Source organism: Rattus norvegicus, chromosome 1, assembly GCF_036323735.1.
Source record: "Rattus norvegicus strain BN/NHsdMcwi chromosome 1, GRCr8, whole genome shotgun sequence".
NCBI lineage: Eukaryota > Metazoa > Chordata > Mammalia > Rodentia > Muridae > Rattus > Rattus norvegicus.
This window is the reverse complement of record NC_086019.1, coordinates 230,547,082-230,573,458: the sequence shown is the minus strand read 5'-3', so window position 1 is coordinate 230,573,458 and position 26,377 is coordinate 230,547,082. Positions and strand designations below refer to the sequence as shown.

The 26,377-nt window shown below is 41.3% G+C and overlaps 2 protein-coding genes and 1 non-coding gene across 5 annotated transcripts in view; 1 reads left to right on the top strand and 2 right to left on the bottom strand.

The window, feature by feature from the left end:
• Positions 1 to 15,130, top strand: part of Cfap95 (cilia and flagella associated protein 95) — a 111,151-nt gene extending 96,021 nt beyond the window's left edge. For 2 of the 3 annotated variants that reach the window (XM_039087954.2, XM_063271670.1), the window contains one exon: positions 14,856 to 15,130. In XM_039087954.2, the coding sequence (XP_038943882.1) occupies positions 14,856 to 15,038 (183 nt within the window). In that variant the 3' untranslated portion in view covers positions 15,039 to 15,130. The remainder of the gene's footprint in view (positions 1 to 14,855) is intronic. The other variant, NM_001109164.1, reaches the window with a different exon arrangement.
• LOC120100003 (40S ribosomal protein S12-like) overlaps positions 1 to 26,377 on the bottom strand; it is a 673,396-nt gene that overhangs the window by 103,435 nt on the left and 543,584 nt on the right. The window lies entirely within an intron of this gene.
• On the bottom strand, positions 4,809 to 4,951 carry LOC120100401 (small nucleolar RNA SNORA48). The gene has a single exon (XR_005500161.1). It is a non-coding gene; the product is annotated as a small nucleolar RNA SNORA48 (small nucleolar RNA).

Sequence of the window (26,377 nt, the reverse complement as noted above, 5' to 3'; positions counted from 1 at the left end):
AATATGTGTATTTCATCAAACTATATGAAAATATACATACAATTTAAAAACATGGAGAAGTTCTCAGAATGTTGGCAAAATCATCCATTAAATGTGAAATTGTGGTGATTTTCTTTATCTTTGTATTTTTTAGAATTTTCCAATGCTACAGGACTTAGGATTTATAGTAAAAAATTAGAGATGACTGAGTAGGCAGAGACACCAGCCACCAAGTCTGACAACCTAAGTTCATCCCTAGAATCCACCTGGTGAATAGAAGGAACTGACACACAAAACTTGTCCTCTGATTTCCATATGTACACGAGTTCCCCCTCCAGAATAAACACAAGAAATTGTTTTAAAGCATAAGAAAATGGACACGTTATTTCAGAATGAATTTCAGACCTGGTCCCTAATTTTCACAAGATCTGGTTCTGTCTTTAAACAAAGGGAAGTTGTGAGTTCTAATTCCATCTCTGTTGCTGTGATAAAGTATAAACTAAAAGCCCAGGTTGCAGCCCATCACTGTGGGGAAGTTACGATGGCAGGACCTTGAAGGAACTAATCATATTACACTGTCTTCATTATGTTTCTATTACTGTGATAAGGCACCATGCAAAGGTAGAGTTTATTGGTGCTGCGTTCAGAGGCTTATATCTGAGTATCATGGTGGGCAGCGTGGCAGCAGACAGGCAGGCTTGGTACTACAGAAGGAGCTGAGAACTTACATCATCTTGATCCACAAATATATTTGTGTATTAGAAAAGGGGAGTTCGGGAAGAGAGAGAGAAGAGAGAGGAAGAGGAAGATGGGGAAATGAGAGGGAGAGAGAGGAAGAGAGATGGGAGTGGGCATCAGAGGGGGATCCTGGGGGGACAGGGATTGGCAAGCATCTGAAAGCTCAAAAACTGTTCCCAGTGACAACCTCCTCCAACAAGGCCACAAATCCTAATCCTTCCAAAACAGTTACACTGACTAGGTACCAAGTATTTTAATTTATGAGTCTATATGGGAGCCATTTCCACTCAAACCACCACACACATATACAGTAAAGGCAGACCGGAACTAAGGCTGCTGTGCTATCTATTTACTGCTTTTGCTCAACTAGCTTCCCTTACCCTTACAAAGCTCAGGGCCCAGACTGTAAAAGGGCAATGCCCATGTTAAAGGTGGATCTCCAGTCTCAATTAATAATCAAGGCAATCCCCCCACAATCATGCCCGCATAACCAACCTGATCTACACTTCAGTAAGAATGTTTTCCCGGACACGTGAGGAACACAAAGTGGTCTTGAAGGCTTTAAAGAAAACAACGGCACAACGTTGGATGGGTAGGGAAGAGAGGGTGGATCTGGAAGAGTTGGGGATGTGAATGTGTTCATCATATGTGTACAAAACTCTCAATATGGAAAAACAGAAACCAAAAACAAACATCGGCAAAACCCCTGACTTCCCAGGCAAATAGGAACACAAATAGAACATTCACCTAATTCTAAACCCTCAAAATACGAACGTGACGAATGGGAGTTGTGTTCTTGGAGCACATAAGTCTTCGCCATCCGTGTTCCTCACATTCCCAGCTTTCTTTCTAACATCTCCCCTCTGCTTCCGTGGTAGCTGCGAGCCACGCCAGGACATTTGCTCAGCCTTAACTACAGACTTTTGCTCATTCACTTCTATTTTGATGCCAGAGTAATTTATCTTGAGGTCTGATTTGGATACTGTTTTTTATAACACATTAACAAATGGATATTGTGGTAGGATACAAAGACCTTGTAGATTAATGGTTAAAACACAGTGGAATAGCACTGACCTCTTACAATGAAGTTAATTGCCATGCAGTAAACAAGTGCATGGTGAACAGAAGACTGTAAAGGAAAGGAGCATATCTGTTACCTTGTTAGAGATGTCACAATGTGGCCTTACATACCTTAGCTTCTCTACTCATTTGGCCTATAATCCTTACTTATGCAATTCTTGAACAAATTGGAAAACATTTAGACACATTGTTTCAAATGTTTGTGAATTGAGACTTTATTTTATACTAGCTTCTTACACCACCTTAATCCATATTCATAGGGCAGAATGTCCGAAACAAAGGGAATGCACTTGGTGAAGAACTGAATCAACATGCTTATGGTGTGCAAGGGAAGGAGTCCTTTCAGTTAGGACTAACAAAATAAAAATGGATTAAGAGAGAGGGGACCTGTGTGATGGCTCAAGGAAAAGGTGCCTTCCACCAAGCCTGATAGTCTAAATTTTATCTCTGAAATCCACATGACTGAAGGAGAACTGACTCCCACAAGTTGTCTTCTAACATAGAGACACAGTATCAGTTGTCCAGTGCCACCATAGTTTCTTAAACAATGCAATCTCCAAAATTGTCATTCAGTTATCCGAATGTTTGTAACCTTAAGCTTGTTCTGTTTCATGGCAAGGTTCTCCAGTAGCCATCACGTCTTTGTATTATATCAGAAGCCCAGTGAATGCAATGAATGGGTGGAGTAAAGAAACCACTAATGGCCTCTCCTCTTTGTGATTATGAGGAAAGTGGTTTATATTGTGGATAAGAGAAAGAGAGAACATCTAGAGGCATATGGAGGAGTCCAGAGCAGAGAGGGAAAGCACAGACTATACATGGCCAGGGCTATCAGTGAGAGAGAAGGGGAGAATGGTAGGAGAGAATAGTGGAGATATCAAGATAGCAGAGGGGAGGAAGCAAGGGAGAATGCTGCCATTATATAAAGAACAAATATATCTGGGAGGAGGGAAGCTTTGGAAGGTGAGAAGATCAGGATCATAGTGTGGGCTTTGAAAATTATAGCAAGTACATGTAATAGGGACAGAGGGAGCCTGGAGGCTAACGTGGGCTTTGATATGCAACCACAGCTGTAAGTCAACAGAAAGCCCTTCTACCGGTCACATGAAAATGACTCCCTTTGGTGGACAAACAGGTTCTGAAGTAATGCTGGCAATATTATAATTGGCTTCCATTTTATGGGATGGTGTTTAGGTCAAATCAGACATTGATTGTTTACTCCCACAAGCTTTGTGCCACCATGGCACTAGCATACCTTGCCGGCAGGATACCATTTCAGATAAATGGAGTTGTAGCTTGGTTGGTATTTATGTTACTCTTTGGGAGCATGCAGAGTACCTCAAAAATGCTGGTCTGTCGGGTGAAGGCTTGAGTTAGGCACCAGCTAGATGTCTCTATGTTCAACGAGTTGTGTAGATGTTTTCAGCAATAGAACCTTGCTGTCAGTTTGTGGAGAGAAAGCTATTACAGTCTTAGCAATAGCTGGGATGTCTTTGGCCAACTCAATTAAGTGTAACCAAACCCTAGGACTGGAAGCTTCATTTGAGTGTGTCTGGTTTGATGTGGAGGTCCTTGATCCACTTGGACTTAAGCTTTGTACGGGGTGATAAGCATGGATCGATCTGCATTCTTCTACATGTTGACCTCCAGTTGAACCAGCACCATTTGCTGAAAATGCTATCTTTTTTCCATTGGATGGTTTTGGCTCCTTTGTCAAAAATCAAGTGACCATAGGTGTGTGGGTTCATTTCTGGGTCTTCAATTCTATTCCATTGGTCTATCTGTCTGTCTCTGTACCAATACCATGCAGTTTTTATCACTATTGCTCTTTCTGCCAAGCAGAATGTAGGTTAACAAGGGAGGTCTTGGGAACTTAGACTTTATTTGACCCCTATTTAAATTGAATTTTTATGACAAATGACTTCAGTTTGGTTCCTTCTTATAAGGGGCAAGGTGAGAAAGGCATCACCCCAACCCCTACATCATCTCATGGCAGAGAAGTGTTGGAGCCAACTCTCACCCTTGTGGCTGGCTCACCTGGGCTCACACCACCACATTACCTCTGTGCTGTCCAGGTGAGGTACAAGGGCCTGCTTTCCTGAGTGCTGCAGCAGGTGAGGGGCAGGGCTAGGTCAACTGAGCTCATGATCCTGAGGCCAGTCTCCCAGTTGCCAGAGGTGGTGAAGGGAGTGGGTGGGTAGCATCACCTCTGAGTCTGTGCCTTAGGACCAATCACGTCACCCACACCCCTGCTACTGGTGAGAGAAAGGGCCAGTTTTCCCTTAATATGAAGGGAGGTGTCTAGTTCTACTGAAACTTGAGTAGTTAATCTCTTTAGGTTGATGGTTTCGTTTTAGCACCTTCTTTAGGGCTAACATTCACAGATCCTGCTTAAATTTGGTTTTATCATGGAAGGTATTCTTTTCTCCATATTTTCTCTTGTGATTCTAAGTTGATTGCTGCAGCCAGTGAGGAGGTGAGGCCAGTTTAGCACAGCCCTTGAACCTCCACATGGTTTCCATTGGCGCCCTAACCAGGAAGTCCTCATGTTTTCTAATGGTAACAGAGCCATGGGCATCAACATCATTCCTTGCCACTGCATAGCCTTGGACTCAGATATGGCCCTTAGTGGTAACTCTGGCTGGGACCTCACCATAGCCCCAGGCAGTGGGACTGGCAACTCACAATGGGCTACTTCTTTCCACCCCCAAGTCTCCAGTTTCATCTCTCTTCATAATGCTTAAGCTGCTGTAAGAAAGCGGTAGCTTTCTCTCTCCTTTCTCAGAGACCCCCGTCCTCCATTGTTCACACACTCAGATATTGTGGCAGGCTGGCCATATCACTGGTGGGCCTCTGGGTGACATCCCAGGCTGGGTGGTGTGGTGGCAAGTGGGTGTCTATGGCTCACCTGTGCTGTGTGCTGGCAGGCAGGTCTGTGAGTGGCATGGCAGTCTGCTGGTCTATCTTCCTCCCACTGCACTGTGCTGTGTGCACTTGATTAGATTTGGTTTTTATAAGTCCTAGGCATAGAACAGCTTTGGCCACCAAGCCAGGCATCAAGCTAGGATGAACAAAGGACTACCATCTGTTCTGCCCCATCTTATATAAGAGCACCACCACCACCAGGGTGTCTCTTTGCACATTGCTGGGGGTGGGGTGTTGCTATTGATTTTTAATACAGTTGTGTAACTTGGTCTTCCCATGGTACCCCTATCAATGGGAGCAGGGGCTATCTCTGACTCCTACTTTTGCCTCCTACTGGGTTGTTGCTCCCAGCCTTAATATAAGGTAAGGTGCCTAGTTCTACTGAAACTTGAGTAGTTAATCTCTTTAGGTTGGCTGTTTCCTTTTAGCACCTTCTTTAGGGCTAACATTCACAGATACTGCTTAAATTTGGTTTTATCATGGAAGGTATTCTTTTCTCCATATTTTCTCTTGTGATTCTAAGTTTTGCTGAATAAAGTAGTCTGGGCTGACATCTATGGTCTCTTAGAGTCTGTAGAACATCTATCCAGACCCTTCTGCCTTTTAGAGTCTCCATTGAGAAGTTGGGTGTTATTCTAATAGGTCTGTCTTTATATATTTATTATTTGGTCTTTTTCCCTTGTAGCTTTTAGAATTCTTTCTTTGGTCTGTATGTTTAGAATTTTGATCATTAGATTTTGTGGAGATTTTCTTTTCTGGTCCAGGCTAATTGGTGTTCTGCATGCTTCTTGTACCTTGATAGCCATTGCTATCTTTAGGTTAGGGAAATTTTCTTCTATGATTTTGTTGAAAATATTTTCTGTGTCTTTGACCTGGGTTTCTTTCCCTTCCTCTAATCCTATTATTTTTGGATTTGGCCTTTTTGTAGTGTCCTGAATTTAGTATATGGTTTATGCTAGGAATATTTTTCTTTTTGTTTTATGTTTTCTTGGAATGAGGAATTCATTTTTTCTAGTATGTTTTCAATGCCTGGAAGTCTCTCTTCCATCTCTTGTGTTCTGTTGGTGATGGTTGCCTCTGAGGTTCCTGTTCCAGTTCCTAAATTTTCCTTTCCAGATTTTCCTCAGTTTGGGTTTCCTATGTTGACTCTATTTCCACTTTCAAGTCTTTAACTGTTTTCCTCATTGCCTTCCACTCTCTGGCTATTAAGTTCCTTTTTAAGGACCACTATCATATTCACGAAGGCTATTTTAAGTTTTGCCTTACACTTGTGTAAGAAGAGGATGTTGCAGTTCATACAGCCTACTGATTTAAGGATTGCTGGGCTCCAGTACAGACATATTGTCCTATATTATATTTTCACACTAGAGTCTAGGTTTGTGGTGATTTTAATTCTAAGTGCTGGTAACCGGTTTTTCTTTTTTGGGCAAGTGTTTTTTCCCTTAGTTTTAGTTGCCTTCTCTGGTTCTCAGGAGGGTTTAGTGGTTATGTGTTGCCTGGTAGGGATCCTGCTAGGTTTAGTCACTGGGAATTCTGGGTAAAATGTGTTACTACATATTGGAAGACAACATTTAGAAATAGGGATGGGCAGAGGTAGGAGAAAGTAGTGACAGAGTCCACAGGAGGGAAGAGAGCAGGGTGTTCTACAAGGATCGGCGTAGTTCCTTGGGAATTGGGGCAGAGAGTAAGGAGAAGCCTCAACAGGTAATCTGCTATCGAGCTGGAGATGAGACTGGGAATTGGATATGAAGGACAGGGAGAAGAGTAAAGATCTGAAGCTTGCCTGTGTATTTATCTAGTCTTCTTGTTTCTATAGAATGCTTGGCTGGTAGGGTCCCAGAGAATGCCTGCTGGACTTGGGGCTTGGGAAAGAGAATAACTAGGGAGAAAGGTTAGAAGAAATGTAAGTGATTTGCTGGAGATGGGGTCAGAGAGCAAGGGGAGGACACAGCAGATAGGTTGCTTCAGATTTGGGGGTGGGACTAGGGGTTGAATTTGGAGGCGGTGAATTATCCTATCTCCAAGTTCTCTGTTAGTCCAACTATTTGATATGATTTGACTCCTTCTCATTGACTCTGTTCCATTATAAATGTATTTGTTTTATGACTAAGTAATTTTTTGATTGAAGACCTTGGCAGACATTTTATTCTTTCAATTTGAAAACTGGATAATAAATATTTTAATTTTCTGTTCATTTTGTAAGTCACTAATATTCTAGGACTATATTACAGGAAAGTCAGACTCTCATGTGATATTTAGAGTCATAGCCTTTCCATAGAATGAAAAAATTGTCACAGCTGTTCTGATTATCATGTTCTTCCTAACAGTGGTTAGTCACCATGTGACCTTTACCTCGAGGCAAGGCCACAAAACAGTTTTGTGGCAAAAATTTGGGATTATGAGACGTTTAACTTTCTTCTTTTCAATTGTTTAATTTCTACAGAGAACACATATACCTTCCTTAAGGGAAAATATTTTAAAAGTTGAGAGCCCCAGACTTCAAATTCGCATGCAATAAATATATTATGTCATATGGTTATAAATACAAATAAAGCATTGTCAAAGAATAATGTCCTCAGATAATACTGACCAAAGAATAAGAAAAGTGATACATGTGCTTCCTATGACTGGAATGATAAGACCAATTAAAACATGTACCTTAGAAAGAGGTAAGTGTCAATAGCTAGTATTTCATAGGCTGCTGGGAGTGTTACTGCCTGGAACTTAAGCGGTGCAATGTTACTTTAAAAAGTCAGTTTATCGGGGTTGGGGATTTGGCTCAGTGGCAGAGCGCTTGCCTAGGAAGCGCAAGGCCCTGGGTTCGGTCCCCAGCTCCGGAAAAAAAAAAAGTCAGTTTATCTTTTGAAGTGATTGTTCACACAAAAATATCTTATTATATTGGCTACATTTGTTAATTGTGTAGCAATTTATATTTGTGCCACAGTCTAAGTGTCTTTATACCACTTGTGACAATTTCCTTGTGGTTCAATGTTTGGAATTTCACAAATGTTTTTTTCTTTAAAAATGTATTAAGTAAGAAGAAATAGCAAATACTTTTAAATATATAACAAAGGACACCCCACCAGTTACATATTTATTATTACTACATTGGCTGATTACTATTATTTTTATTTTACAATATAACCATTGAGAGGAAATACCAGTTAGTAGGAACAAACTCACTTGAAGTTTAGTGAAGCAATGGGTAAGGTCTGTTCACCAGTGTCACCCAGCGTAGGAAATGATGTTCCTCCCATGTTGCTCTGCGTATGTACTTAGAAGACTTTGCTAAGGGAAGCAGGGTCTTTATTTATGTGCACAGGAGTCATAGAATTTTATATATGACATATATTCAAAATTATAAAAGAAGACCCCTCAGGCAACCTATTATATATATGATATATATAATATATATGTATTATATATATACATGTATTACACACACACACACACACACACACACACACACACACACACACTTTGGTTTTGTCCTTGCGACATTTACGTCAGTCACATCAGATGCTAGCTGCTTCAAACGACTTTGAAGAGTAAATGAGGTACCCGAAATGAGTGTACTTATGGGCATACTTGGGAAGGATGGCCTTTGCTGTACTGATGCCAGGCGGGTAATGGCTGTCTTTACAGTACACGCAAGGTTAGTTCACAGTGACTGATTTGGCCGGGAAACAACCGATTATACACGTTTATGGGTGAGCTGGATGGAGGGAATGAGACTGCTTTCAAATTAAGATACAAAATTATCCAGTTAACAATGTTCCAGAAGGCTAGTCTCCAACTGAAAATAACCTTGAAAAATAAGACTATCAAATTAGAAAGGAACCAAGGACATGGAATGAAATCAGTACAAATATAACCTCAGAATGGCTCGTTGGAAGGTTTGGAATAGTTGGCTGAGGATTTGGTACATGAGTTGACTAAGGAAGAACACTGTCATTTTATCAGGGAGAAAATGATACAGGAGGCAAGGTACCTGCACAACCTCTGGTCAAGTCGGGAGTCGTTTATTAACAGAATATGGGTGACTGAACTATGCTCCTTTATCTTAAAGAATAAGAATGTAGCACCCAGTAAGCACGGTGTGAGGGCAGTGTGGGCGTGGACAAGCCTGTTCTGTAAAGATTCTGAGAATGGTGTATCAGTCTATATGATAAAACATGTCACTTGTCTGAACTACGTGAAGGTCAGTTGAGAAATCCACTCACCCAGAAGCCTATGGTAACATCCTAGCCAGTCTTGCCATGATCCATAAGAGAGAAACACGGGAGCAGAGCCAAAGGACGGGAAGAAGGAACCTCCCTAGACAGTTTTCCCCAGGCTGGCCTTCTTAATGCTCTTGCTGTAGCCTCAGTGGCTTCTGGCAGCTGCAAAGCTGTTTAGCCCCCAGCATTCCTTTCTTCTCTACCTTTTACCAGCATGTTTTATTGAACTGCCTTAACCCTTTTCTGAGCCGCTTATGCTCAGGTGACTAGAAGTTGATTCGACCTACTGAATTTCGTTACATCTTGTTCCGTCACATCTTTCAAAGTTAGCTTCAGTGCCTTCCACTGAATACTTTAACCTTCCTAGCCTCTAGATCTGTAGTATTCTCCTTACCACTGATCCTTTCTACCTTCACTTCTTTAGACCCAGTCATGGACACCACTGGCTCCCAGAACACTGCTCCTCCAATTTTACACACCCTGGGAGAATTCATCTGCCCTCGTATCTCTGCATCTATCATTCTGGGAGTGCAATTTCTGGTTATTATATAGTTTTAAATCTTACAAGAACATTTTAAAAATACACAAGGGATATTTAAATAACCTCTATTAGAGCCAGCAGTGGGTGACTGAACTATGCTTCTTTATGCTAAATAAATCAACATGCATGCCAGAGCAAGGACACATAGCCCTGGTACAGTTTTCAACCTCAGGGAAATTCATGGAGTACAATTATGTAATCCACACTCTACAGCAGATACCAGCCATGGTACCTGCGATATTCTCTATAGCTATTTTTTCCCCTACTGATGATCACTGCTGCGTGTAGGGCACTGACTTCTCTCCAGGCCATCTGTCCCATTGCACCGTCTTCCAAATAAACATTTTGTACCGAGGCCATCTCAAATTAGAAATGTATAAAATGTGACTCATAATTTCCCTGTAAAAGACGTCCTCCCCCATCTCTGTGTCTTTTTCCTTTCAGTGGTGTTACAACTCTCCCCATCGTGCAGATTTGATGCTGTGAATCATCTTGGATTCTTTGTGCCCAGTTAGCCATGAAAAATGCTCTAAGCTCTTTCTGTGAAATGTCCCTTCTCTAATTCCAGCAGGAATCCCAATGAAAGAACACTTATTACTACACACAAAGCACGCACTTCTCAGTTAACCTTGTGTACCTGAAGGACTCAGAAAAGTCTCTGAAATCCCATTTCAGTCTCAGAGAAACAGACAGAAGCCACAGTCTTGGTGCACTGAATACTGTGTCTGCCAACAATTCAAATGCCTGTTTCTATATAGAATTCTGAATTCTTCCTACAACCACTAAGGGAGCACTAGATAAGATTTTAGGAATTCTGTTGGAGGGTTGAGCATCTGATAACTGTCTGTGTTTGAGGGGGAAGTGAGTCTAACTGGTAGCTAGGCTTTTTCTTACCAACTCTATCATCACTGGGTACAGCTCCGCTCTCCAGATACAGCCTTTGATGCTATAAATTAGTTACTATACAAAGTATCTCTCTCTCTCTCTCTCTCTCTCTCTCTCTCTCTCTCTCTCTCTCTCTCTCTGCCTTCTCCCCATTTTCTAACTTGAAATTTTTGTAAAGACAGGATCTCACACTGTAGCCTAGGCTGGCTTCAAGACAGTCCTTGAGCCTTAGTCTACTAAGTGGGGGCTATTTTAGGAATGATCCACTGTGCCCAGCTCCATCTCTTTCGAAAATACTCTCACTTTCTCAAAGATCATCTCCCGTGCCCTGTGTGCAGCCAAGAACTAATGAATCAAAGCTGAGACTACTATCTTTTCAAAGACCTTGTTCTAAGGTTGGTCTGAATTGCATCCGGAAACTTGGTTTTCAGAATCACAATCCCCTTATCAGAGTGGCTCTTTGTTCCAAAGGTAATCATGCAGCCCATATGGCTTGTGCCAAACACCTGCTTGTCTTCTTTAAGTATGAAATGTTGGTGCAGGTAGACTGAAGGTGGATGTGACCAGTGCCGATAAGAACTCTGGGCATGCATTTCTAATGAGCCTCCCCCGTGTAGAGACTTCATCCTTGTTGGCTTACTGGGGTAGTAGTCCAGGGGTCTGCACCCGGCATCCTCTGGACTTCAGCCCATGCACCTGTTCTTGGTGATGATTTTGCTTTATATCCTTGTGAGATAAACAACAGAGCTATGTGTAAAACTCTAAAAGCACAACTGTGAGTTTTTCTAGAAAATTATCAGACTCAAGGGGGATTTGAGGTTCTTGATCCAACTTATTCTTTTCCCCCAAAAGAGGAGAGAAAGAAGTTTGTTAAAAATGACTATCGTCAGTGCTCCACCCCACATGGGTGGAGGCCCTTTGCTGAGAAGCTGAGTCTGTTTCCAACTTGGGATCTGGAAGAGCTGTTTCTGCTGGAAATGGTGCTGTGTGACTTTGGTTAAAACCAGTGCACATTCCTCAGGATTCACTCTGTGTCACGTTCATTCTCGGAATTTGGTCCCTACTGAGGAACACACACAGGAAGGACCTGCCCAGTCATTCTATCCAGTAGCCCAGAGCAGATCCCAGTGGAAATGTACCATTGACTGTCACCTGAAATGAGAAGATGCTCCCAGGACCTGGGTTTCAAGGAACCCTGTTTTCAGGCCATCCCAGCTGATGCCCTAGACGTGGCGTTAGGAGGCTCTGTCTTTAATATATCTTGTCTGAATTCCTGACCCAAAGAATGGAGTTTGCATATGGTGTTCTCCGTTTGTCCCCATCTATGGCAAGGCCTTCTGGTGCTCTTTCCTAGTCACTAGTGGCTAACATAGATCAATGCTGTAATCCACAGCCTTTCCTTTCTGGACCTAGCTGGAGATGGCTCTCCCCGTCACCCCTTTCCACTCTCATTGGTCCTGGAGATGCCACAGAAGTCTCCATTTTGTCTCCACTCCAGTGCTTTCTTTATCAACAAACCCCCTTTCAGAACTGCCGTTACTTCCAGATCTTAGCCATGCCACAATACCCACGGTAGTTCAGGAGAGATGACTCTTAGAGGTTTCTTCTGCCTGACTATCCCAAGCAAGTAAATGGCAGTGTGAGAGGTCACAAATTTTAAAGTTCTCAACTGGATTGAGACCAGGACATATATGTTTCTCATAAATTATCTACTATACTTCTTTCTGTCCAGAAGAAAGGGCCCTTCATGGTTAAAGAGCAGAGATGAGAAAAAAACTGGCCTTTTCTACTGTCTTGATTTCCTTGTCTTTCAGCTTTTCTTCCCAAGGGTCCCCAGACAGACCCTATTTCTTCCCTCCCTGAGTCTTCTGTAAGCCACTGGAGTAAAGGACATTTTCTGTATACATCTAAGGGAACCCTGTGATTTCCTGGTGTTCTAACTCCCCGAGCCTGTGCATTTGCAAGGAGGCTAATACCTTGCTGGGGAAAAACATGTTTTTTCCACGCTGCAAGCCAGCATTACTTTGGTCTTTGACTAGTATTATTCTGGAACACATTTTAAACTCCATTTGAGCAAATGAGTAGTTACACACACTGATTGGGAAAACACATTAATTTAAAAATTAACTCCGCCTATTTACTGGTCTGCGTGGTACTCCAGATTGCTTGCTTGTTTGGGATTCCCACTACCCCAGCTTTGCCTTTGGGCCTGAGCTGCAGTCTCTGTGGGGCACCCGCTTCTTTCGTGGTCCATCTCAGGGCTTTGGTTTTCTTTGAAAGATTCATTTCTTTATTTCCTAATGAGAAAGTTCATCTTCCCAGTTCCTGATGATTTCGTTGTTGTTGTTGTTGCTTCTGAATGCCTGCTTTGTTTCGACCTTTCTGACTCCCAGTCATCCACTTTAGCAGACTCTCACTGTCTAGTGTCTGCTTTGCTGCCATGGCTTTGGCTCCGTTCCGCGTTCCAAGGGTCTCAGTATTCTCATGTTGCGTGAGAAATTATGTCAAGATGCTTTTAGCAAGATGCACACGATCCAGCTTCAACTGAATCGGGCGGTAAAAACAATCGATTGGCTCACATTCTGGAGATGTTAGACCTCAGGAACGGATCAATACGACAATGTATCCTGTTTCTTACTGACTCTCCAATCTGCCTTTTACAAATGTTAGCTTCAGGGGCTAGAGAGACCCTGGGTTTTATCCCCAGCACTGAAAAATAAGTAAAGAGAAAAGAAAACCTTGATTTCACAATATACTGACTGCAGGGGGCCTTCCAGGAGCAATCTGGTCTAGAAGCTTTTTCTCGGTTAAGTTGGCAAGGGCTCTAATGTCTTGTTCTAATCTTTGAAGACCCGCTGACTTGAGAATGAGGTGAAAATACATCACTTTTTCTTAAGCCTATTAGAGTCTACCAGCACTTCTGGGCTGAGGTCATCCTGCTACACACTGTGAGAGAGAACCCAGGGTGGGCTGGGATGAACGCTCAACATTTTGTGTGGAAGATTAAGCTCACACCCTCCTTGGTTCTGTGATGACTCTGGTCACTTGAAATTGGTATCAGCAGGGATATTTATGTCACAGAAATTGGCTACTGTTACCCACTGGCTCATTTGTTCAGCTTGCAGGTGTGCTGTAATGTGAGTTAACAGGCAGCAATCTTTTGTCTGGTTTCTTTAACTTCAGAATTGCTCAGGTCGAGGCACAAGTCAATTTTAAGTACCTTTACTGAGATAAATTTCATGTAATACAGAAGTCATCTCTTTAAGTACTCAGCTTCTTTTACTTCGAGCAGTGTCTTCACTCGGGCCACAGCATTCATCAGTACTTCAGTTCTCTTGGTACAGAGTACTATCTGTTTATCCATCCATCAGGAAAATCCATCCATAGGGAGGCAGTGGGGACGGGGTTGGGGGATGGAGGGGCTGCTGGAACTCCTCAGTCAGGGCCTGGCCATTTTCCTGCCCTGAGGGTTTACAAAGTTTACTAAGTATACAAAAGTCCATGACCTGCCCCTTGAGTAGCATGAATGGCCAACACTGTGCTCAACCCATGACGGTCACATCACAGATAAGTGGATACTATGGTTGAACATGTGGTTTAAATGTTAATTAAAAAAAATCTTAGATGAGAGTGACTTTGGTCTTCTTATATAGCTTGGGCAGTTTTGTTACAGTCTTGTTCTGGTGCTTAAAAATGAGAACTGATTTAAAGCAGAAATGAGGCGATGAGTTTTTATCAGGCCTTACGTTGTAGCTCCACCGTCACTCCTGGTATAGTCAGAGACAGCCGGTGCTTCCTTGGGAAATGGTCAACAATGGTGTCACATTTATTACTATGAAGCTTGAAGTGGCCCGAGGATAAGCCTTAAACTATATTGGGTTATTTTGAGTCAAATTTCTCATAAGATCGAGCCTTGGAGCTTGACATCTACTACTGTGGAAAACACGATTTAGTGCTAATTATTAAAAATTTAACACGAGACTGTTCTTCAGAACAATCCCGACTCACCAACAAAAAGTGTTGAAGAAGTAGTTAACTCTAATTACATTGGTTTTCATGGGATTTTTTTTTCTTTTTCTTTTTTTTTCGGAGCTGGGGACTGAACCCAGGGCCTTGCGCTCACTAGGCAAGCGCTCTACCGCTGAGCTAAATCCCCAACCCCTACATTGGTTTTATTTAGATTATTGAAATGTATAAATTGGCCTCAATGCTTGAATACAGTTTAGATTTTTTTTTTACATGCATGCTACTATACATTTTCAAAGTCTTGTAAATCAAACTGCAGTGAACTTGATTCTTCTTTCAGGATTGGAAGTGCTTATAAAATGGCTAACCAGTGTTTAATTGTCCTTCATTGAAGCATTTGGTAAAACCAAATTAATCAGTTGTTGAAAATTCACCTTTAGTCTTAAAAGCCAACTTTCAGTGCATGCTCCTTCAAACATATACTTCAGTCACTCATCATTACTACTATTTTCTCATTGTAGGCTTGTCCGCTCCAAGACGACTACTCCATAGTCCACAGGAAGTGCCGTTCTCAGTTCACAGACCTCAATGGCTCCAAAAGATTTGGCATCAACAAATGGCATGATGAGAGTGGGATCTATGCTAACTCAAAGGCAAAACAAAAACTCTATGCATTGGCTGGCAATCCTATTGTCCCACTTTAAAAAGCAATGATACAATCAGACGTTCAAGCTAACGAAAAATAACAAATGTAGTAGCTAATAATTTTCATAATAAACATAGTCTTCTAACCTAAGGAAATTTTTATATCCATATTCTTATGATATACTGATATTTTCCCAAATTTTGCATGCATACCACTAAGAAGAGGCACACAATTCTAGGATGCAATTTTGGCTGCTTTCTTTGCTGTATGGAACATGCATTTCTTTTATTGTTACAAAAATGGACTATCCAACTTGTGATTGTTTAGCAATGAATGTAGATCATTTTTTTAAGTGAGCCAATTTTATTTCATTTTGGGTAGTGTTGGGAATTATATGCAGGGCCTAGCACTGTTCTACTGAGCTACATTTCCAACCAATATCTTCTCACTTAAAAAAATTAGTGAAAACATAATAGTTGTTGATATTTATGCCATATGCTATGTTTCAGTACAAGTATATTCTGCATAGCCAGGTGTGGCAAAGCATGACTATGATCTCATCACTCAGGAGATTGAGGCCTAAGGATCAAGTGTTGAAGGCCAGGCTAGGCTACATAGCAAGTATAAAAAGCCAAAACAAAACAAACCAACAAAAACAAAAATGAAATACACAGTGTGTAATAATGTTCAAGTTGGATAATCAGCTTTTCACAGTTTTATCATTTCTCTGAGTTAGAAGCATTCACAGTTTTGTATTTTAGGTATTTTGAAGTATACAATTATTGTAACTAAATTTACCCCCACTGCTTTATAGAACACCAGAACTTGCTCCTTCCTTCTTCTAGCTGGTCCTGTTTTCTGCCCTCTGTCCATTCCACCTCTCAGCACCTCCTAGCCCAGTGACCAGTGTGCATCTCCCCATGTTAAAGACAAGTTTTAAATGAGTAAAAATGTAGGTTACACTTAGATTTCAGATAAGACCGAGAGTTAAACTTTGGACAGCGTTGGTCCTACAGTGATGCTGTGTGTGTGTGTGTGTGTGTGTGTGTGTGTGTGTGTGTGTGTGTGTGTCCGTGTGCATGCACACGAATGTGTGCACAGACTTTTATTTTTCCAGGGTAACTAGTTTTCATTTATTCAGGGTAAAACCTTTTGAGCCTGTAAGACAGAAGGGATAAGACAGTGAGCTCTTAGGATATTGTTGGAAGACCATCTAGGATTAGATTGAAAGAAATCTTAGGACTGTCTTGACTTTCTTTCCCATAAATTAGGTCTTTTATGGTATTAGACACCTGGGGCTACAGGGCAAAGTAGCTTATACAATAGAAGCCCATTTTCCCCAGAGGCTGAAAATGTCTAAAATGAGGTTTCTGGCCAGCGTTGTTTACTGCAAGGACTCTCGTGGTGCTTTGCTGTGTCCTCTGATGTAGGAGTAGGGTAGAGTTGCTCTCTTCTTGTAAGACCACAGTACAGTTGGGATGGATCCCACCCTTATGACCTCACTTAGCCTTAATTACCTGCTAAACACCATATCTCCCCAATAGTCATGGTTGGAGCCTAGGGTTCTGAATATGAATTTGTGCAGAACATAGAGTCGCACACAATATATACAGTACACAGTAGACCAGGCTTCTATTGATAGCATATTCTGGATTCTAGCTGATTTTTGAGGTAAATTTGAATTTGCTTTCTTATGGTTCACTTATTGACTTGGCTTCTGTCTCCTATCACTATAACTATTTTAAACTTTTATTTTATTTTTGGCTGTGTGTGTGTGTGTGTGTGTGTGTGTGTGTGTGTGTGTGTGTGTGTGTTGTGCACACACATGCTTGTGCACAGATTTTCATAGAGGATCTGACCATCAGATCTCTCTGTAGCTGAAGTTATGGTAGTTTTGAGCCATCCGAGGTGGGGAATTAAACTTGGGTCCTTTGCAAGAACAGACTGTGCTCTTAAATGCCGAGCCATCTTTCATTCCCTATAATATCATTTTTAGTTTTTAAAAGCGTGAGTGGACTGGAGAGATGGCTCCATAGTTATAAGAGCGTTCTGCTCTTACAGAGGACATGGCAGGTCACAATTGTCCTGACCCTAACTCTAGGGGATCCAATGCCACCTTCTGGCCTCTGAAATATATGTAATAATAAATGCTAATTGAACATTGTGCACAGTTCTTGACTGACAAAATGACAGAGACTGCTAAGTCATATGAGGAAAAATGTGATAATTAGTAAAATAATGTGATAAGCCTTTTTTGTCACTTTTAAATTTTTTTTATTAATTTTTATTTATATGAGTACAGTGTAGCTGTCTTCAGACACACCAGAAGAGGGAATCAGATCTCACTACAGATGGTTGTGAGCCACCATGTGGGTGCTGGGAATTGAAGTCAGGACCTCTGGAAGAGCAGTCAGTGCTCTTAACCGCTGAACCATCACTCCAGTCCCTTTAATGCATGTGTTTAATTTGTCACTTTAATGCATGTGTTTATGTAACATGCAGACATATGATCAGGCCTCATATGTGTGTGTGTGTGTGTGTGTGTGTGTGTGTGTGTGTGATTCATTAATAAAAATTTGAGACAGGAACTAAGCTTCCTTTAAGCAGCAACCAGTGGGGCTTATGTGGAGCCTGAACTAGTTACATGTGACCACTCCCCTGTTGGGTCATCTCTCCATTGGGCAGGTTATGTGCCAGATATGAAGGTCCCTTTCCAGTCCAACCTGTGATGCATCTTATGAAGGATGACCTCGGCTTTCATCCAATTGCTGACATAAATTCTATAAAAACTCGAATGCAGGGCAGCACAGTGACACCCCTCTTCTGCAGCCCCTCTGCCTCTCAGGAGTTCATTTCCACCTGTCTTATGTCTCAGCTACTTTTCTATTGCTGTGATAAAACACATGGCCAAGGAAACTTATGAAAGAAAGTATTTAATTTGGGGTACTTAGTTCCAGAAGGTTAGAGCACATGACCATGATGGCCGGGACTATGCCAACAAGCAGGCACGCATGGTGCTGGAGCAGGGAGTAGATGAGGGCTCATATCTTGATCCACAAGCTGGCAGAGAAAGTTAAACTAGGAATGGCATGAGTTTTTGAAACTTCAAAGCCTGCCACCAATGACACATGTCTTTCAACAAGGCCACACCTCTTAAGCCTTCCCAAACAGTTCTACCAGCTGAGGACCAAGTATTCATATATGTGTCCCTATGGAAGCATTCTCATTCTAACTACCACACCTTAATAAATCTTTGTTCCTCTGCTAGCTCCTTGTCAATGATTTCTTATTAGTTTTGAGAGAGACAATGAACTTGGGAGTTACTGACTGGGGTGGCTTTGATGAGCACTGATCTTCTGGCTTCCTAACTTTCCCAAATCCAAGAATGACTATTGTACTCAAAGAACACACATTAGTGTTGCCTATAGTGTGTTAATCCTTATCTGTTGGTTACATACATCAGTTGGTATCTCCCTAGTATAGCTTTTCTTTCTATTTATTACTGAAACTCAAGTTTAATCATTACTAATATTCAGTAGTATGTCCAACCTTAAATAAAGATGACCTTGACCTTCATCTAATTCCTGCTATAAATACCATAAAAGCTCTAGTGTAAATGGTTGTGTGGAAAATGAATATCTGAACACCATACAGTACCGTCACTCGATAGCTAATTTTTCCTATGGGTAGAAAGTTTAATGACCACATCCTTACCTTAGAACTCTACCTGTTTCCTGTGCATACCATTGCACTGGCAAACATCACACTTGGACCTACTACAAAGGATAACGTTAATAATCCGTTTCGCTGTTGATCAGCAGAAGAATGAAATGAGAGATAATTCACTTAAAACAATTGAGAAAAACATTGTATTCAAACGATGATTACTTCTTCAACTAATCTACTCAGTTGCTCAGTGAATGAATGACCAAATGAGCTCTAATCACTAGTCCGAAGCCTAGCTCTTTAAGACAAAAATGCTTGTACCAATGTAGATTTCCTTAATTGATTTGATGGCTCATCTCACCAGAACTGGATACCATTTATTACAAGAAATCCTGGATCTCAGAGCTGATCATTACTGAAGATTGTCTTTTAAGAAGTGACCATACTGACTCCTGATTGATCTATGTCAGGGCTAGGTAGTGTTTTGTCTGCGACTTCCCTACATTTGCTGTTTTTAACTGTCTTGACTATAGCATCCTAGTGGATATGAATTGTTTTTGTTTGTGTTTCCTTAATAACTGATAATAATTGACGTCTTTCATTGTGTACTTTGATGTTTCAAAAAATATTTTCTTTAGAAAATTATCTTGGGGTTTTCCAATTATTGCAACGAAACACCGTGACCAAAACAAAATTGGGTAGAAAAGGATTTATCTTACATTGTTCATCATCAAAGGAAGTCAGAACAGGAGCTGTAGCAGGACAGGAAGCGGATGCAGATGCCATGCAGCGGTGCTGTTTGCTAGCTTTCTCAACAGGACTTGCGCAGCCTGCTTTCTTATATAACCCAGGACCACCAGCCCAGGGATGGTCCCACCCACATTGGACTAGGCCCCACCCCATCAGTCACTAAGAAAATGCCACATAGGCTTGCTATGTCATGACTTCATGTAGACATTTTCTCAATCGAGGGTCTCTCCTCTTATCTTGTGTTGAGCTGAAATAAAACTAGCAGTACAAGATCTTTACTTAAATCTTTTGCCCATACTGGTTGGTTCATTCAGCTTTAATTTTTGTATTCATTTTTATATTGTGAGTATGCATATGTATCTGTGGGAGTTTGTGTACATGAATCAAGTTGCTTGTGGAGGCCTGAAGAGGGGATCAGATTCCTTGGAACTGGACTTAAGAGTGGTTTTGTCCAATGAGGGTGCCAGGTACTGAATTAAGTGCTTCGCAAGAGCAGTCTGAACTTGTCACTTCTGAGCCATCTCTGCAGCCCTGTTATTTATCTTTTAAAATTATAACATTTTGAAACAGTTTTAAAATATGGAGCATAATTTGAAAAAAATTGACTTGATAAGCAACCTACAATACTTTAGTTAGAATTAACCATTTGAATTACTATCTAAAAACAACAGAAAGTTTGAGAATGGAAGCCTGGAGGATCTTAAAGGTAAACATGTGAGAGTGTATAGTACATGTGATGATGTCAATTTATGTCAGCTTGCTCTTCAATTTAGAAGTGTGGATACTGAGCAAGTCAGTATAAATTTGTTCACTTCTAGAATATGCATGTATTTATGTCTCTATATATGTATAAATATAAACTTATACTCATAATGTCTAATGTTATATATTGCACAGAAAAAGAGTATTTGTTTTTCTGATAGTTTTCTCTAACGCCCTGGAAACATACAGACTTAGAACAACAAATGACATTTCTTAATTAGGGAGTCCATTAGGTGGGTTCTCTAATCTTATCTACTTGGGTTGGGATCTAGAAGTTCTCATTCTAATATCAGGCTCTTGGCTCAAGGTTGACAATGCCAATGGTGCCCTGACCATGTGTAACCACGTGGCTAAAGAGTCAGATCCTGCTGACACAGCAGTGATAACAGGATTCTCAAGAGCAGTGGGTAGGGAAGCCTCTGTGCCTAATGTACTTTCAAACATCTGCTTGCTCCATTTTACTGAGTCCTGACTGGACAAGGTCTTGGGACCAGCCAAGTCAGTGGGGACTGGCTTTGCAAGGAGGCTCGAAAGAAACAGGACTAATTTGTATTCTTCAGTTTATCACAGCACTGTCAAACATTTCTCACGACAAATCCTTCTTCATACAAAGAGTACGCTTTCTTCTATTTAATATTTCAATCAGAGAGTAGAGACAGACTTTTCCCATGATCTTAAGTCCTTTGGTCCTTTAGGTAAGTTCAGGCTCACTGGCCGTGTCCTGGCTGTTAGTGAACTATTTAGGGTGAAGACATTGAAGGAAAAACTTTTTAAATAATCATGTGCTGGTATGAGTGAATGTTGGGTAATTAATGGAAACACAATCAATATGGCCTGAGTCTTTTGCTTAGAGCATTAATTAACATGCTTGGCCTATCAAGGATTTAATGATCTTGCAAAAAGGAAGGAGCTGGCATATTTGCCTTAAGACAGTCTTACTTCCTGTACAGCAAGCCTGACTTGGCCAGAGCTTCCAGTCTGCTGAGACCTTTGTGGAGGAAAGCATGGACAAGCATGCTTGGGATGAAGATTCTGGGTACCATTTGCCTGCAGAACGTCTCTCTGACATCCCTGCATACCCTTATCTGAAAGGTTTCAGAGGGCCATGGGTGATGGCTCACCTCATCTCTATGTGTGATGCCACTCATTTCTGTTATAAGCTTGAAATGCATTTATGAACAAAACACAGAATTTCATCATTATGGATATTTTTAAGCTCTTTACGTTACCCTTACAAGTTAGTTTCCTGCCACAAATAAGCAGTATACATTAGCTGAACCAATGAAGCAGAACGGCCAATATAAGATGTGGCTCTAGATGCAAATTTGATTTATCCATGATGGTCTGTATATAGCGTCATAGATGACCTGGGGTTAACTATTAAAATAGGTACTTTGTACAGCTGCAGTCAAAGTGCCTCCAGATTTCTTTCGCAGATTCTGCACCTCCCTGCCCTCTCTGTCTCTCTATTGCAACTTAGGCTTCGCTCTCAAAGCTTCATGGATTGCCCTGCCATGGGTTCTCCATTGGGAAATCTGACCTGCTACACATGGCCTGGTCAAACAGGGCTTTCCCCTTGGCCTTAATGCCTCTCTTACATTATGCCTGCCTGTAAAACCAGCACTACATGAACAGCAGTGACTTCTGCTCTCAGTCTGAGTGACAGCCAGGCCCCCTGAGCCCTGGCTACAGTGGCCTCTCATTGCTTAACCTTGGAAAACAGTTTCTAGGGTGGCCCCTTTCCAGTGGGGCACCCTTTCAGCTCCCTTCATAAACTGTATTCTCCTTTTGAATGAACATCTTTACACCTTTAAACTGCATTTGCCTTTTTGTACTTTTTGCCTCTTTCAGATAGGGTCTTGCCATCAACACATTTTCTGTTGTCCCAGTACAAAGAATGGAGTTTGTCTGATAACACTGATCTCTAACAATTGCAGTCACCTTTTGTGTAACATTAAATGCACATCTCTTTTCCTCACTAAACTGCACATTTTTGTCACTTCTTTCTCTTCCATTTTTTTTGTCCCAAGTCTGTGTAAAGCTGAGTAAAAGCAACGAAGAACAATCCAGCCACAGCCTGAATGTTATACTGTCTTAAAATCTACTCCATTACTTTGGGATTCAGTCTCACTAAAATCATCGGGCCACTGGTGAAGCAAAGCCAGATTCTTGGCCAAAAAATAAGACAAACAGCTTCTACTCCAGTTACCAAAGTAGTCCTTGTTTCCATATCAGTCCTTATAAACAAGGTCTTTGCAGGACACATCCTATCACCATTCTGGTCTAGCTGTTAGTGAAACTAACCTAACAGGATGGATAGTCCATGAGTTCTTCCTATAGTACTCTACAGCTTCACTAGCCTACAGCTCAAAACCTCTCCAAATCCCTCCCATAGACCAGTCTAAGGACTTAAACTCTCATGTTCAATTGCACGTTTATCACAAGATGACTCCACCCGGTGGCAATTTTTTTTTGTCATTCTTTGTCATGACAAAATACTCAGCAAAGCAAGGTAAGAAAAGATTCGTTTTGGCTTGTGAACCTAGAGGATTTACAATCCATCGTGGTGGGAGGCTAAATCCTGTGTCTTTGTTCTTTCTGGTGAGAGTTTGTGGCATCAACTTGTTCACGTGGCTATGCACCATATGGTGATTTGAATGAGAAATGCCTCCCATAGGCGCCTGTATTTGAACACTTGGTCCCCTGCTTCTCGTGCGGTCTAGGAAGGTATGAACATTTTAGGAAGTGGAGACTTCCTGAAAGGAAATACATCACTGGGGGCAACCTTTGAGGCTTTGTAACCTGGCTCTACTTTCTACTCGTTCTCTGCTTCTTGTGTGTGGATACAATGTGAACAACCAGCTTCCTGCTCCTGCTACTGTGCCTCTGCTGTCTGTCACCACACTTTCCCCGTCATGATGACTATATCCTGAATGAAAAAGAAAAGAAAAGAAAATAGGAAGGATGTGACGGCTTGTAGGTGTGGTGGAGGATATATATTCCTGGTAAGTTTTTTTTTTTATTAACTTGAGTATTTCTTATATACATTTCGAGTGTTATTCCCTTTCCCGGTTTCCGGGCAAACATCCCCCTCCCACCTCCCCTTCTTTATGGGTGTTCCCCTCCCCATCCTCCCCCCCTTGTTGCCCTCCCCCCAACAATCTAGTTCACTGGGGGTTCAGTCTTAGCAGGACCCAGGGCTTCCCCTTCCACTGGTGCTCTTACTAGGATATTCATTGCTACCTATGAGGTCAGAGTCCAGGGTCACAGAAGGAACACCCATTCAGAGCCTGCCCCACACGTGGCCCATGCATATACAGCCATCCAATTAGACAAGATGGATGAAGCAAAGAAGTGCAGGCCGACAGGAGCCGGATGTAGATCTCTCCCGAGAGACACAGCCAGAATACAGCAAACACAGAGGCGAATGCCAGCAGCAAACCACTGAATTGAGAATAGGACCCCCGTTGAAGGAATCAGAGAAAGAACTGGAAGAGCTTGAAGGGGCTCGAGACCCCATATGAACAACAATGCCAAGCAACCAGAGCTTCCAGGGACTAAGCCACTACCTGATAAGTTTTGTAGATGAATTGAGAGGATAGCTACAGGCAGGAAGTCCTAGGAGAATCCAGGGTAAACATGGTCAGATTGAGCTGGGCAATGTAAGGAGAAGAGGGAGGGGAGAGGAGCCACAGAGGCAGCCTGGGCCAACAGATTAACCAAGAGGGTAAAGAGTAGATCAAAAAGGCCAGGTAACTCAAACAGCTGTATTATATAAGAAAGGGGGGCCCTGGGGGAAGGGCAGCCCAGCCTCTTGGCTAGGGAAGTTTACTGTAGTGCGTGGTGTATGCTAGCTATATCCAGTTCCTATGTAACAGGTAGGAATTGAGGGATACCTGGAGACATCACAACCAGGTTCGTTTTGATAAGTTAATGGACACCTCACTTAACATTTTGTTTCAGGTTTGAGTCCCAACTTGTCTTCTCTGGAACTCTAAGCTAAAATAAACTCTTTCCTCCTTTACCTTGCCTTTTGTTTGAGTATTTTATCAAGCAAATGAAAAGAAACTAATAAATACTGGGAGGCAGAGAACAAAAGAATGAGCTAAGGCGTAGATACAACTTCAAAGACCTAGATAGCTGCAAGCTAGGCCACAACTAAAGGCCCCATAGTTTCCACATAGTACCACATGTTGTGGATGAAGAAATCTCAGCCTATGGGGGGGGGTCATTTCAGAATAAATCCATAGAATCCTGAATCTCAGAGTATTTTGAGCAATATTGTTGCTGTGGGATCTTTTGGACAATGATAGATTTGTTATAATATGGGCACGAGCCCTTTGAGGACCAGTAATAGAACAGTTTAAAGCAGTGGTTCTCAATCTATGGTTTTGACCCTTTTGGTGTAGCAAATGATATATCCTGCATACAAGATATTTACATTATAATTTATAACTAGCAAATTAATAGTTATGAAGTAGCAATGAAACAATTTTATGGCTTGGGGTCACCACAATGTAAAGAGCTATATTAAAGGGTCATAGCATTAAGAAGGTTGAGAACCGTTGCTTTAGAGAGCTGTGTTTTGATATCAAGTTACAAGGGGTAGAGTTGTGATTCTTAATCTTCATTGCTAATTTGACTGAGAAGTGCTAGGAAGTCAGTAAAGCACACATCTGTGAGGATTGTATAAGGAACTCTAGGGAGCTTTGTGAACACAGGCCATGCCATCTGATAGGCTGAGGAAAAGCAAAAAGATATTTGTGTAGACATAAGCCATTCTGTTGTTTGTTGCCACAGTATGAGTTGCTGTCCGTGTCATCCCTATGGCAATGGATGGAAACTCCTGAAGTTCAAAGGCCAAGTAATCAAGACCTGTTTTGACTTATTTATATGTTATTCTATCACAGTGATGAACCTAACATCATTAGCCCATTGACTACTATGGTGGCAATTTTATCTTAAAGATTACAACTTTCAATATTATAACAGCAATTAAACAACATAAATATGTTGTTTAGGAGGGAGACATCCAAAGAGAGAAGAAAAGTAGTCTGAATTCTTAGTGTGCAGCAATGTTGAAAGATATTTATAGGGAAAAATGATAATTCAACTTTGAGGATTCAAGAAGATGAGAATTATTTTATTCTCCTGAGTTTGTTAATACTAATGAACACTATAGTTAAAAGTTAATTATGAAATCTTAAAAGTTTCATCTATCTACATATTTTACTTTTTTAAAATCGTTACTGTCCTAGAATCCTTTGTAGAATTTCCAGGGCACTAACTGGAACAACAATAAAAAGTAGGTCACTTTTGTTGGAAGAGACACATCAAGTTTCATGAGTCAAGAGGAAAAGAATGCTGACTGCTTCAAATGCACTCGGATGTATTTGCTGCTTAAAGGCATTTCCGTAGGTCCAGAAGTCTTCTGGATTCTACTGCTGGGGTTTGGCAAGTAAAAATGAGGGATGCTTAGTGACATTTGATTTGTAGATAAATGTAGCCTTTTGATGTAGGTACATCTCATATGTATAAAGTGAAAAATACATATACTTATCTGAATTCATATTCAACTGGATGTCTTGTATTTTATCTGCCAGTCTCATTCTGGCTCCCTTGGCATGACGAGAGCACCAGCAGGTGACATAGGAAGTGGACCAAGAACGATTTTTCCATTATGTTCTCTCTGGCTGATTGCATCCCTTGCCAGAAGGTCATATTTGTCCATCAGTCCTCTGCCTTCATGTGGTATCTTCTTTTTTTCTTTTCATTTCTTTCTTATGATCCAGGGGAAATGCATCTAACATGTTTGTTCTGGGTCCTCATTGCTTCAGGGCAACATTAACTTTCTATATTCTTACATTTTCTACACTATTTCTCTACCCTATTGCTGGTTAAATAGCTTGTGTAGGCATGCTATTTCCTACCTGCTTGCAGAAGTAGATGATCTTGTAGAGAGACTCGGTTTCAAGGGTGTCTTTCTTTGGGTGTTGATAACTTTAATTTCTCACAGCACTGGAAATATTGTGTCTTGGGCTCACATAAGCTACCATGCAATATGATTCCTTCTCTAGTATCTATACCACTGGTTTCTTTACTGTACTCCTAATTTTCCAATAGTTTCTAAGAACTCACCTTTTTCTTTTCCCTTTACACACGTCTTGGTTTCAGCTACTAAAAATATTTGTGCAAAATTATGATTTTATTCTTTTAGTT